The 14836-nt window shown below is 43.5% G+C and overlaps 1 protein-coding gene across 2 annotated transcripts in view; it reads left to right on the top strand.

Annotated features, from left to right (window-relative positions):
- CSTF3 (cleavage stimulation factor subunit 3) overlaps positions 1 to 14836 on the top strand; it is a 150761-nt gene that overhangs the window by 19484 nt on the left and 116441 nt on the right. For both annotated transcript variants that reach the window (XM_033927844.1, XM_033927842.1), the window contains exons 2-3: positions 8105 to 8206; positions 8342 to 8437. Coding sequence is in view for 1 of the 2 variants with exons in the window: in XM_033927842.1 (XP_033783733.1) it covers positions 8105 to 8206; positions 8342 to 8437 (198 nt within the window). In the remaining variant the exon portion in view is untranslated. The remainder of the gene's footprint in view (positions 1 to 8104; positions 8207 to 8341; positions 8438 to 14836) is intronic.

The following is a 14836-nucleotide window of genomic DNA, read 5'->3' as shown; positions in this document are numbered from 1 at the left end:
AAGTATGCTTGAGTTCTCCTAGAGCTGGATGAGTTTTTCCTGATTAGGTGGTTGTTCAGATAGCTTAGTCCATTTCCATTTAGGGCTTTGAATAGGGTGCAGTAGAATTTGTAACATAACATAACATGATTTCTTATATATGTTATACTGGGAGCCAGTGTGAGTCTTGGAAAGGTCAGGTAATGTGTTTGTATTTTTTCAGCGAGTATATCAGTCTTAGAGCTGTATTTTGGACCTTTGTAATTGTTTTAGCATGTTGGCTTGGCATGACAGGTAAAGTATGTTATAGTACTCCAGGAGTCTTAGGATTAGCGCTTATACTTTGAGTTTGAATTGTTCATTGTTAAAGTATTTTCGGATTTGTCTTAAATTGTGTATGTCTTCTGAACCATTTTGCTGATTTGAAGTTGCATGATGCAGCCTTTGTCTATCATTATTCCCAGCAGTTTTAGATTGGGTTGTAAGGGATATGTGATGGAGTTTATTTCTAGGTCTGTTATGGTTGGGGTTTTGATTCTTTTTAGAAATAAGAATTTGGTTTTGTCTTCGTTCAGCTTTAATTTGTGGTCTCTCATCCATTTTGACACAACGAGTGGTGGACACCTGGAATGCTGTCCCTGAGGAGGTTTTTGCGGAATCCACCGTTCTAGGATTTAAAAGCAAACTAGATGCACATCTCCTTACGAGAGGCATATAGGGATATGGGTGACTAAAATTACGCCAGGTGTACACCTGGCTGGGCCTCCCGCATGTGCGGCTCACCGGACTTGATGGACCGAATGTCTGATCCGGAGATGGCAGTTCTTATGTTCTTATGTTGACCCTGGGATGGTTTCGGAAGGTATTTGTAGGTCTTCTCCCCCAGGTCTGAGGGATGCTGTGGTGCATGCAGGTGGAGCAGTCAACCACGTTTATATGGTTTCTCCCTGCTGGGTGGTGGTTTTTAGTGCTTGTTACTATAACTGGAATTGGTGAGTTATAGTTTCCTTTGCTTTCCAGAATGTTAGGATCAAGAGTAGTAGGGCTATAACCATTTGTTTCTGTTTTATTGTCTTCATTTTTGTGGATTTGGGTGGAGTGAACTGTGTTTCTTTTGGTGTTTACACTGGTGATTTTTGTGGTAGGGAGAGGATTATTTTGTTGTAGGGGGGTCTTTTACTGTGTTTTGGGTTGTTTTTTGTATAGTTTGGTGTCTTGGGCCATACAAAGGGCCCGCTGGTGGCCCTCAAATAGGGCTGAAGAAGAGCAGGAACTTTGCAGTTGGCAGAGCCAAGCCCAATCCTCGCGTCTGGAGCAGCGTCGGGTGCTGTTCTCTGGAAAAACCTTTCAGCAACCTTTAACTGGGACTGAAGAGGAGCAGGAACTCAGTAGTGGGCGGAGCCAAGCCCGATCCTCGTGTCGAGCGGCATTGGGCGCAGGAAGGAGGGACATGATGGAGGGAGCCTTCTTTTGTCTTGCTGTTCTCTGGAAAACCTTTCAGTTGGCAGGAAATGGCTGCTGAAGCAAGAAGGGGCAGGGCTTCTTGCTGAAGAAAAAGTAGAACTTTGCTGTTCTCAGTGCAGTGAGGGAGATGGCTGGCCTCCCTTCCCCTCACTGTGCTGGAAGAAGCTTCATTGTATGCCTCTGGCTCTCCAGCCTTGCATGTAATGCACAGTGCCATTTGGGATGTGTGGCTCAGTGGTATGGGCTGAGGCTGTTCCAAGAGGGCTTCAGCCCATTCTGGATGAGACTGCACACTTCCTCTATCAAGCTTATTCGGCTTCCTCTAGGATCATAGTGCACGTCTGTATTTCTGTTGTTGGTGCACAGCTCCCTCGTTGAAGGTACACTGTGACAGAATGGCCTGTGCTAGGTCCATCTTTCTCTGTTTAGGCAGCGTAATCCATCTCTTAGGGCGGAGAGAATCTCCTGGTTGTCTTGCAGCATATTGCTCACAATACTGGTGGGTATTGCCTTGGGATCCACGCTCGGAAAAGGGATTTAATGGAGTGTCTCTAGGGGATGGAATTTTGTGTCTGAACGTTAGATGCAAATTCATCTCTGGGTGTGGGATGCTACTCAGTCTTTGCATGTCGAGCTCATTCACCTCTCTGATTGTAGGGCACAGTTCCTCTTTAGGTGTGTACGGTACCTTAGCTCCATCATTTTTTGTGGCATTTGTCTCCACTATCTGCTGGATCCATGGTGCACCTTTATCTCTATCTCTGCAGTACAACTCCAAAAATGCTGGGAAGGGCATCTTTCCATGGCTTTTCCTAGTTCTTATTGGGAAGCGCATTGCTGCCTTTTATGTCTGATATAGCTCTGTTTTTACTGTGGAGTGCTTCATATGATGCAGCACGGTTTTGTCTTTGGTTCTGGAGTACATCTCCATCTATCTGTAAGACCCAACTCCACCTGGTGAGCAGCTTGGCTATGATACTGAATGTAGATTGTGATTCCTCTTGTGGTTCTATCTCTAGAGGTAGTGTGTGAATCCACCTGGCTGCATGGCATGGTTCCATTTTTCTCTGTACAACACTTCCATATCTGATTGTAGAGTGTGACTTTGAATTTGCCTCTTGGTGCAGTGCTTGCTCAGGCAATAGAGCACAATTCCACCTTTCTAGGCAGTACAGCATATCTCTGGATATAGAGCGTACCTCTGCATCTTTATACATCACGGCTCCAGGTCTAGATGTAGAATGCATCGCTGCCTCTCTTTATCAGCATGGCTCCATCTCTGGGTATATAGCACAAACACTTCCGTCTGTATTGCTTGGTTCCACCTGTATGTGCAGCATGGTTCCATCTGCACAGAAAGAGCAGGCCTTCAGGGCTTGTGGCAGTTTGAGCCTTACTTTGGGCTTGGCAGCATGACCTAGATACAGTATGGCTAATGGCACACATTCTCTGGTGGGATGTCATCTGCCATGCAGTTGCATGCCATCTTTGCAACTTACTTAGACTCTCTGCTCTGACTCATTTGGTTCAGTTTCCCATTCTTACTACTCATTTTCTCTTTTCTTCCGTAGGTCTGGGACTTTGTGGCTGCTCTGAAATGGATTCTTGTTGGATTCATTTTCGAGGGCTGTTAGGGGGGGAAGGGGGGTGACTCTTTGCCTCAAGGTGTTTCTTGATTGTCCTACTGCTTTGTTATGAGAAATACTGGATAACCAGGGAGCTTACCATCCTATATGACAGAGCTTAGTTTGGTTCTCTATTTCTGCGTGCTGGTAGATGGATATAACTTGCACTGGTAGATGGACATAACTCGCACATCTCTGGATTCATCTGCAGTGACTAAAGGAAAGAAAAATGTCAGGTAAGACTTAATTTTTCTTTCCCTTTTCTCTTAGGGGAAGAGTTCCAGGTGATATTGGACAATGCCAGCATAGTGGCAAGGAGGAACCAGGAGTGCATTAGTGGCGCAAGAGGCAGCCCAGATTTGCAAATGGAGTGCCATCTGAGGTTCTGCTCTTTGGCACATATTACAGGAACAGAGAATATACAGGCAGACTTCCTGAGTTGCCAAACCTTGGACCCAGAGGATTGGGAATGGAGTCCAGAGATTTTTCAGCTTGTGGTTGAGCACTGGACGACGCCCTGTCTAGATCTGTTGGCTTTAGGGTGAAACACAAAATGGTCCTTTCTTTTACAATTCCCCAAGGGAAGCCAGTTTGGCAGGGATCGATGCCCTATTGCAGCCCCGGCCCAGACAAAATGTCTCTATATATGTTAGAATGCTAGCTGTTGATTGGCAGGGTCCTCTGTCAGATACTAAACCACCCCTTCCTGGAGATACTCCTGGCCCCATACTGGTTTCATCTGTGCTTCACAGATTCAATGGGTCTTCTGGAGGGTTCTCCACATCCCCTTCTGAAAGGAAGGAGGATCATGCGGCGAGGTCCAGTCTTCATCGAGGATCTGGATTTCTTCTGTCTTATGGCAAGGCCTTTGAGTGGTGCTGCTTGAAAGGTAAGGGGTTTTCTTCTCAGATGATTTCCACCTTGCTCAAACCGCATGTGCAGTCCAGGTTACTGGGTCTGAGTGGCAGCTCTCCCTGCAGGTTGTCCTAGTGCCTTTCATCCTGACCTTCCTGCAGAGGGAGACAGACATGAGGGGAACCACTGCTTGCCCTGGCATCGGTAGCATGGAATGCTGCTACTATTTGGTTTTTTGCTAGGTACTTGGATTGACCTCTGTGAAGACAGGATACTAGGCTAGATGATAGGTAATTCTGGTCCTCGAGAGCCACAGGCAGATCAGGTTTTTAGGATAGTAACATAGTAGATGACGGCAGATAAAGACCCGAATGGTCCATCCAGTCTGCCCAACCTGATTCAATTTTAAATTTTTTTTTATTTTTTCTTCTTAGCTATTTCTGGGCAAGAATCCAAAGCTCTATCCGGTACTGTGCTTGGGTTCCAACTGCCAAAATCTCCGTTAAAACCTACTCCAGCCCATCTACACCCTCCCAGCCATTGAAGCCCTCCCCAGCCCATCCTCCACCAAATGGCAATATACAGACACAGACTGTGCAAGTCTGCCCAGTACTGGCCTTAGTTCAATTTTTAATATTATTTTCTGATTCTAGATCCTCTGTGTTCATCCCACGCTTCTTTGAACTCAGTCACAGTTTTACTCTCCACCACCTCTCTCTGGAGCGCATTCCAGGCATCCACCACCCTCTCCGTAAAGTAGAATTTCCTAACATTGCCTTTGAATCTACCACCCCTCAACCTCAAATTATGTCCTCTGGTTTTACCATTTTCCTTTCTCTGGAAAAGATTATGTTCTACGTTAATACCCTTCAAGTATTTGAACGTCTGAATCATATCTCCCCTGTCTCTCCTTTCCTCTAGGGTATACATATTCAGGGCTTCCAGTCTCTCCATATACCGCAATACCACAAACAGTTCAGAGCGGTTTACAGAGGAAGAGACTGTATATTACAAAAAACTTTCAAAATTACATTAGCATGGTAAGCTATTTTGGCAAATATTGACCAGACTTTCAAACCCATGTGCAAGAAACTGAGTTAAAAGCTGAATTCATGCGATTTCCTGATCTTTGATATGGGTGACTACAAATTATGCCAGGTGTACACCTGGGAGGGCCTCCGCGTGTGCGGATCGCCGGACTTGATGGACCGTAGGTCTGATCCGGAGATGGCACTTCTTATGTTCTTATGCACTTTTCTTTAATAAAGCTTAGAAATTTATATGGTATTATCTGACTATTGGGAATGTCTTTCAGACAATGGATCAATAACTGATAAATATGTAGTCTCAGTGTATAATGCACTTGTCATGATCTTCATGACCAGTGGCAGTGGGTATATGAAGATGCATGGATACAGGGAAGGGGATCATAAAACAGTAACAATCTGAACTTAACTGTGAAACTTCATGTACCTCGTTCATTTGCATACAACATGGTTTGTGTTAAACATGCCTCTTTTCAATATTAAACATTCGTGTGCATATACAACTAATGCTTATCTTTGAAGCTTTAATTCTCACCAAAGAAAGGTCAGGTCCAAGATGAAACAGGACAGCTTCTGTAGCAAAAAAACATGCTCTTTCATATGATATAAAAAAACGGCACATTAGAGATATTTGAATCTGAAAAACAGTGAAAATTTGCATAAATACATAAAGCCATATTTTTTGAATGATCATATCTTAAGCTTCACTTCACTGTAAAGGTTCGTATTGCAAATCTTGGAAGTACCTCATGGTACATGTCTGCTGGTAAAGTTGTATCATCAGCTGACTTGCCTACCAGCAGCAGTATGGAGCCAAACTTTGCCAAAAATTTTTGTTCATGAATTTTTTGTCTATTTTGCTGACCTGTAGAAATGTAAGCACATTTGCAAAAGATTTCAAACTTGGCACAGAAACTTGCCCCAAGGTGTTGTACCAAACTGCAAAATTTCAGACTCCTAGGTAGTTTCCTTCTGCCGCAGTGCTTAAGCAAAGTTGGTGTTTTAGGTCACACGAGGCATGGGAGTGGATCGATTGCTTTTGTTCAACCACCCCTAGCTCCTGACCAAATTGAGATAGATCCAAAAACTTTTGCAGAGTTTCATTTGAGACCCTAGACAACATCCCTGTAAAATTTGGTTGGATTTCAAGGGGATCGAGCGTGGTGGGCTCCTGGTCCACTTGACATGGAATGACCCTTGAGATAAGGAGACCAGAATTGAACACAATACTCTAAATGAGGTCGCACCATAGAGTGATTCAGGGGCATTATAACATTCTTAGTCTTGTTAACCATCCCTTTTTAATAATTCCCTGCATCCTGTTTGCTTTTTTGGCTGCCGCCACACATTGGGCGGAAGGTTTCATCATATTGTCTACAATGATACCCAGATCCTTTTCTTGGGCACTAACCCCCAAAGTGGACCCTAGCATCCGGTAACTGTGATTCAGGTTATTCTTCCCAATGTGCATCACTTTGCATTTGTCTACATTAAATTTCATTTGCCACTTGGATGCCTAGTTTTCCAATTTCCTAAGGTCCGCCTGCAATTTTTCACAATCCGCATGTGTTTTAACAACTTTGAACAGTTTAGTGTCATCTGCAAATTTAATCACCTCACTCGTCGTTCCAATTTCCAGATCATTTATAAATAAGTTAAATAGCACCGGTCCCCAGTACAGACCCCTGCGGCACTCCACTGTTAACTCTCTTCCATTGTTCTGCCAGCCTTGTGAGCATTGTCTTGCAAAAAGAGAACTCCTTTCCGCAGCTTCCCTCTCCTTTTTTATTTCCATGCCTCCTCTAATCAGCACAGCAAATTTCAGTAGTATTAACTGTTTGGCCCCATGGAAGATGGACATTACAACATCTTTTTTAATCCCAAAACACTGTGTCTGACCTTTCCTGCTGACTTTTAGGTCTTGAATTTCCTTGGCCTTGGAGAACCTGAGTGCTACTATTGTTTTGTCTTAGGATCATAGTGGTGTAACCATGATTCATCAACAATAACTAGTCATTCCAAAAGGTTGTTAATAGTTCATTGAACATGCTGCAAAATCAACTTGGATGTATACACTTGATATCATTTCTCATTGGCATTCAAATATTTGGACACTTACTTGGCTGACAGAATACCCAGCTGCTCGTGGATTATACACCCAACAAATTCCCTGGATATCTGTAGTGTCTCAGCAATTGTTTTAGCTGATATTTACTGATCTGCCAAAATCAGGTCATGGACATGGTCAACAATTTCAGGAGTTGACACCGTTGAGATCTCTCTGACCCTGCTGCAAGTTCGGTCTCTTAGTGTCCGTGCTGAAAGCTTGCACACCTCTCTTTACTGTGGAGTACGATGGGCATTTGTCACTCAATGTCTGCATCATATATTAATGGATTTCCTTTGGCGTTTTCTTTGGCAGGAATAGGAACTTCATGATGGCTTGGAGTTCCACGCGTATTGTTGACATGGTTCAATCAATGATCATAACATTAAGATTCTGCAAATTGGCACTTTGCAAACTAAAATAATACTCTTTTCAGCCACAGTGGCAAAATAATGCTCAGAATTTAGGAAGTTGGTTGGGCTGAGAACTTTTAACACCCCCTCTTATGGACACTGCTTTCATGCCATCCAGTGATCCCTCTTGCATGGGGAGCAAAAGGCAGGGATAGGAATGAAAGCCAGATTTGTCATCTAGGGCCAAAAATCAAGGTTCCACTTCTGCTTCTCCCACTTCTGCTCCTTGGGCAAGTCATTTCACCCTCTATTGTAAGCCCATATGGGTAGAGACATTACTGGACCTGAAATTTAACTCAACTTGAGTTCAGGTTTGGACAATGTGAGCTCTTAATATAATGTCTAATAAAATTATTCCTGGCTTTTCTGGAAAAAAAAATTACTATTCTTGCTTTTAAGTAGTCTGTCATGAGACAGGTAGTTTTACTATGGCTTACTATGAATATGCTTAACCTCTGGTAACTTTCTGATAACTCTTTAGGACTAGTACTGTATACCACTATGAAGACTGTCCATTTTATTTCTTGTTTATATTAAGTTGTATGAATTGTACAATATTTCCAACACATGATGAAATTTGTGTGCTTAAATATATTTTCTTTTCATTTTGTGTAGGCTGCAGAGTATGTTCCAGAAAAAGTGAAGAAAGCTGAAAAGAAATTAGAAGATAATCCATACGATCTTGACGCGTGGAGCATTCTCATTCGAGAGGCACAGGTTTAGTGACATAGGATTACATTTCATTCTGAATGGGGCTAGTCACTCTGTGGGGTTCTCCTAATAGATACCAATATTTTCATTTACTTGAAGTTAATGTTACTGTAAATGCTTTTATTGGTTTTCAATTTTTAGAATCAACCTATAGACAAAGCACGGAAGACCTATGATCGTCTTGTTTCCCAGTTCCCCAGTTCTGGCAGATTCTGGAAACTATTCATTGAAGCAGAGGTTAATATTTTAACGTTTTTCTTACGGGGGAGGGGACAGGGATGAGACAGATGGGAATTCACTTGATAAAATGCTAAAATAAGAAATACTAATAGTATAGTTAAAGACCATTAGGTTTGTGTTTCATGCCATTACTTTGTAACACAGGTCTGAAGGAGCAATTAAAATGATTTTTGAACTCTGGGTTTTTCAAACATTGATGATTGTTGCACTGTGGAATTGCAACAACATTAAAACAGTTTTAATGGTATGAAGTGCTTTAGCCTTTTATTTACTTGTCGTGTCAATTTATTGCCTCCTGTGTCATTTATTTAGAGCTCATTTTGTTCATACTTACTGTTACAAACCAGTTTGAATGGTATCCAAAATGTTTTAGATCTGAGATTTTTGCAATAATTTCCGATATCTGAAAATGCATGATTTCATGAATGAACTGAGCATGTAGTCAGGAACTAGTCACATTTACATTTATTTCTGAGCATCAACCTTAATAGTGATTTTAATGTTACTAGCATAAAGTTAGAGTTAAATGTTTCTTCTGAAGAACCACTCTACCATACAGATCCAAAAATAAAACCAGAAGAATGATCCAAATATAAGCACGACTTTACTGTTCTTAAACAGCAGTGAAGATAGGCAGAGGTTCATCTTTTCTAGGTTACATTGGAAAACTATCAAGTAACGCCTGTAAATGTCTGCCATCTGTCCTGTGTCTGGTGGCTAATATGATGGTCTGTCTTCTAGGCTTCACTGCATAACAAATGTACTTACAGCACTCACAAGTCATTTCCTAGATTCCAAGTGATCTATGCTTCTAAGTGTATTAAAAGTCTATTTTTCCTATGCAGACAAGTATTAAATTAGAAAGAACGTTGACACTTTTGTAAGCAGCAAAGCTTCAAAGGTAGCTGATGACTGTTTGACATTCGTGGAACTTTTTATTTTTTATTTTTAGGTTTAATTACCAGTCTTTATAAACTAAAGCTCAAGGCAAGTTTAGATTTAGATAACAGCAAGTATTTTTCTCTTCCAGAGAGCTTCTCTTAACACTTTTGCCCATGGCAATGGAGGTTGAAGTGACCTGTCAGTCATAAGGAACATCAGAGATAGTTTCATTCCACTGGTCTAATCAATAGGCTGCTACTCCAATCTGTAATTGATGCATTTAAAAACAGATATCAGTAGAGACTGGGCATGTTGGCTTTGAAATGTTGAAATCCTGGAAACATAGAAACATGATGCCAGATAAAGGCCAAATGGCCCATCTAGTCTGCCCATCTGCAGTAAACATCTCTTTCTCTCTCTGAGAGATCCTACATGCCTATCCCAGGCCTTCTTGAATTCAGACACAGCCTGTCTCCATCACCTCTTCTGGGAGACTGTTCCACGCATCTACCACCCTTTCTGTAAAAATCACCTCTTAATTTCATCCTGTGCCTTCTCATTGCAGAGTTTCCTTTCAAATGAAAGAGACTTGACTCATGCACATTTACATTACGTAGGTATTTAAACGTCTCTATCATATCTCCCCTCTTCCGCCTTTCCTACAAAGTAAACAGATTGAGATCTTTAAGTCTGTCCCCATATGCCTTACCATTTTAGTAGCCTTCTTCTCCGACTCCATCCTTTTTATATCTTTTTGAAGGTGCGGCCTCCAGAATTGTACACAATATTCTAAGTGAGGTCTCACCAGAGCCTTATATAAAGGCATCAATACCTCCTTTTTCCTACTAGTCATACCTCTCCCTATGCAACCTACCATCCTTCTAGCTTTCGCCGTCGCCTTTTCAACCTGTTTGGCCACCTTAAGATCATCACATATAATCACACCCAAATCCCGCTCTTCCGTTGTGCACATAAGTTCTTCACCCCCTAAATTGTACTGTTCCCTCGGGTTTTTGTAGCCCAAATGCATGATCTTGCATTTCTTAGCATTAAATTTTAGCTGCCAAATTTCAGACCATTCTTCATGCTTCGCCAGGTTTTTCTTCATGTTATTCACACTATCCAGCATGTCTACTCTATTGCAGATTTTGGTATCATCTGCAAAGAGGCAAATCTTACCTGACAACCCTTCAGCAATATCGTTTATAAAAATGTTAAAAAAAACAGGCCCAAAAACAGAATCTAGAGGCATACCACTGGTAACATCCCTTTTCTCAGAGCGATCTCCATTGATCACTAACCTGTCGCCTTCCACTCAACCAGTTCTTGACCCAACCCGTCACTTTGGGACCCATCCCGAAGGCACTTGGTTTATTTATTAGACGTCTGTGTTGTACACTGTCAAAGGCTTTGCTAAAATCTAAATACACCACATCTAGCGCATATCCTTTATCCAATTCTCTGGTCACCCAGTCAAATTGATCAGATTTGTCTGACAAGACCTGCCTCTAGTGAATCCATGTTGCCTCTGATCCTGTAAACCACAGGATTCCAGAAACTTGACCATTCCCTGTGTTAAAAGTGTTTCCATTAATTTGCTTACTATAGAGGTCAAACTTACCGGCCTGTAATTCCCTACTTCTTCCTTACTTCCACTTTTGTGGAGAGGGACCACATCTGCCCTTCTCCAGTCCTCCAGTACTGCTACCAGAACATCCCTAAGTTCCTTCAGCATCCTTGGATGACAGCATCCTTGGCTCCATCGCTTTGTCTACCTTTATTTTAGGTAGTTCCTCACAAACACAAAACTCTGAAAATCGATCAGGGTCTGTTACACCTCCATCCCTATTCACATTTGTCGTCTATTGTCCCGCTCCAGCTGCTTCAGCCGTGAACACAGAATAGAAATATTCCCTAGCAACAGCAGCAGATGAATCCAGAGACCAATGGGATAGCTCACATCTACCAGCAGGCGGAGATAGAGAAACTGATTAACAGGTGGTCCTATTGGCTGGCACTCCTCCTGTTTATCCAGTATTCTCTATCTCCCAGCAGGAAAAGGTCGCTATTCAACTAGCTCCTGAATTCGGGCTGTGACTGGAACTTTATTTTCTCCTGTTGAGGTTTCTCTTCAGTGAGACTGCCATTCTGTTTCTTCTGTTGAGGTTTCTCTTCAGTGAGACTGCCATTCTGTTTCTCCTGTTGAGATTTTCTCTTCAGTGAGACAGGGGTGTCCGGCTGAACGGTGCCGGCTTTAGGGGTTACACCTGGGCCCCCCCAGGTCCCTGCCTCACCCTCCCTCCATTGCTAGAGGGTCTGACTAGGTCTCAATTTTTTTCTTCTTTCCCTTCTCTGTAAAAAAAAAAAGAGACCACAGTTGCTACATTCTGCCATGCTTTTGCTGCAAACTAACTTCAACCGGCCCTAACAACAAGCTTGTGAGTATGTCTGGCTTTTACGGTTGTTTGAACTTCAGGTTTTGTTTGGGAGTCTTAATACTGTGGGTTTGGTCATAATACATTTAAGGTATGGATATTTTATTGAGGCTAAGTTTTATGACTAGAAATCCGTGGAGGGAGCCGGGATTTCCCGCCCTTTGCATGCACGCGCTTGGTTTCCTTGTTGGTTACAGCGCGGCAATAGCGGTGCGATTTCATGCTCGTACTTGTTCTCATTGTTGGGTTTCAGTGCAGCAGTATACCTGTTTATTCTGAGGCTCTCTTTCATCAGTGTTTGTCACGGCCACGTGTAGCTGATTGTGCAGGTGCCGGTTTATAGCAGCGTGCATGAGATGGGACATATTTTTTCTGGTGCTGTGGGCCGTTCTTCTGGTTATTCCCCGAGTCTGATTTTCTTTCTATGCAAGCCGCGGCAGGGTAAATTTTGCGGGGCTCGAATCCGACTATGTTTCTAGGAGCGTTGATGCAGCGACCACATGTCAGTGAGAATCAGGCGTGCGCTTGGGTCTCAGGCAATGGCAGGAGAGCTGCAGCGTTCCGGTAGTTTGTTTCCAGCTGACTTTGGTCAGGGTATGCCGGGGCTTCTCTCCTTTCTGGTACAGACAAGTTGTATGTGTTTCACAAGTTTTGGGACAAGCTTGAGCAGATTTATATGTCTATGTCTGTGTTCCTGCTGTACTCCCTTGAAGGAAGCTGCTTGTTTAATCGGACGCTGGGGTTAGCACTCAAGGGGTTTACCAGAGAGACTCTGACCTGTGCTAGGTCACCCAGTCTCGGTTTGTCTCCGGACTGGGGCGACATACGGCAACTCACGGCACAGTGAGATCAGCAGTAAGATAGTGCCCTGTATTTCACACAGGTATCTCATTGTCTCTCTTGGGGTCCCTGCAGATTGAGCCTTTGTCTGTTGGTAACTGTCCTTATTTGGGCCTCTGTGCTGAGCTGCATGTGTCTAGTAGTGGCACAGGATATATATGCCTAAAGGTAGTACAAACAGTTTCCAAGTTCGAGCTGTCTCTATGGGCATAATGACACTGCACATCTTCCTGCGGCCAGGACTCTCTTTCTCTATTTCTGAGAGGGCCTGGACTTCAGATTTCCATGCTTATCACACTGGTTTCTCTTGTCACCATTTTCTCATGGCACATGCTAGACAGGCCCCCCAACCAGACAGGAAGGGCTGTACAGCTCCTTTTAACCAGGAGCCAGTTACCTATTCTATCAAACCCGCGGAGGATCACGCGCTATGTGGCTGTTAGTCTCATCCCTGAAGCTCTCATTAGCAATGTGAGCTTTGTCTGATACCTGTAAGGATGCTGTTGTTTTCCACGGGGCGGTAGATGCAGCATCTTGATTGAGTCTAGTACGTATTCACTTTAAAGGGCATACGTATTTCGCTCATGTTGCATGGGGTTAGTACTGTTTTCATGGTTCCAGTATATTCCTCTTTACATTGTGAAACTTGATTTTTCCTAGGAGAATCTTCTTGCAGATCCTACAGTCTCATCCTGCCATTCCCTGACCTTCTGCACTTCATTCTGAGGGGATCTTGACTTCTTCCAATGACTCTTCAGGCTTTCTCATGAGGGAGAAGACGCTATAATGTCAGGTCAGGGGGCTGTGAAGATTTTTCAGGATGCTTGCATCTTTGCATCCTCCTCCGGTTTCCAGTTCGTTCTTAGAGTCTCTATGTTTTGTGTTTCCCTTTTCGGTGTTACTGGTTCTCAGGACAGTTCTTGTAGTTATTCGGGAACTAAGGGACGTTGTTCCACTTACTGCATGGTGCCCGAGACGGGGGCATTGGGCAGGCTGAATCCCATTATGCTGAATTAGTTTCTCGGGGTTACACATTTCTGCAGACAACCTGGGAGTATGTTTACATTTTCTCTATGGACTTCGAATCGGCACTTGGTTTGCCTGCCTCTCTCGGAGCAGCGCTTTCGGTTTTGGCACATGCCATTTCGCCTACCCAAGGCTTCACGAACGTTTTAGGTGATGTGGGCGGTGGTACTGTTTTGGCGCTACCAGGCGATTCATCTAATTTCTTCTTGACTGCCTGCTTGATTCGGACGACTTCCAGTCGGGCCTTTTGACTGACACGAAAAGGGTGGTATCTTTTCCTCAGTTCTTTACACGTACATCTTCGAATTTGCACAGCGCTCTTTTCTCCTGTACTATTTATAGGTATATCAGGGTAATGTTTTTATTCATATAGGAGAGACATGTGTTTCTTTCCGGAGACTTGGGCGTGGGGTCTCGGTCTCAGATTGATATTCTTTTCGCTTACCATGACCAAGAGTATGGGATTCTGTACAGTTTCTGGGATCCATATTGCTGATTCCACTGGGAACTTCGGCTTGCTTTCCCCTTCTTACTCTACAGCAGTCGCTTTTGTTCCGGTGGTTCCCAGTATCTCAGGGCTCCAATTATTTGGTATGCTTCTTCTGCATCGCTCTGTATGATTTGGTGGCTCAGCGCGATTTCTCTTTTCAATGCATGCCTCGATCTTTGCTGGACTAGATCATGACCACCGACCGTCCTGGGCTGTCGGGTTGGGGGGCTCGGTGGCTTCCATCCTCAGCTTCAGGAGTCTGGTCTTCAGAGGCGACTCAGTACTTGTTCATTCTTCTACTCTTGAGCAGGGTCAGGCTACCTTTCTGGAGCTTCAGATCATTCTTCTGGATTGCCACTGAGGGTCCTTTTGGTCAGTATTAGGATGGGGGTATTTCTCTACAGCTTGGGCAGTAGGTGTTGTACTCAGTTGGCAGGTGAAGTTGGTCTGCTTCAATGGGTGGACTCTCATCTTCGTCTTCTGTTGGCAGATCCTTTTATGGATCAGGATAAGAGTTTGGATAGACTTTCTCTCCGCGGAATCTGAGCATGGCCCATTTCTTGTATGTTACAGTGTACAGCGCTGTGTACGCTCTGGAAAGTGTGCATGTTAGTAATAGTGTAATCTTCTGCATCCTGGATATTGAGATTTGTGGCTCAGGCGTTCTAGCTCTTTTTATGGACGTGAGATCTCCTTGACCTAGACCTCATGGCCTCGTCTCTC

This window comes from Geotrypetes seraphini, chromosome 19 (genome assembly GCF_902459505.1).
Source record: "Geotrypetes seraphini chromosome 19, aGeoSer1.1, whole genome shotgun sequence".
NCBI classification, from domain to species: Eukaryota; Metazoa; Chordata; class Amphibia; order Gymnophiona; family Dermophiidae; genus Geotrypetes; species Geotrypetes seraphini.
This window is presented reverse-complemented; position numbering and strand designations above follow the sequence as displayed.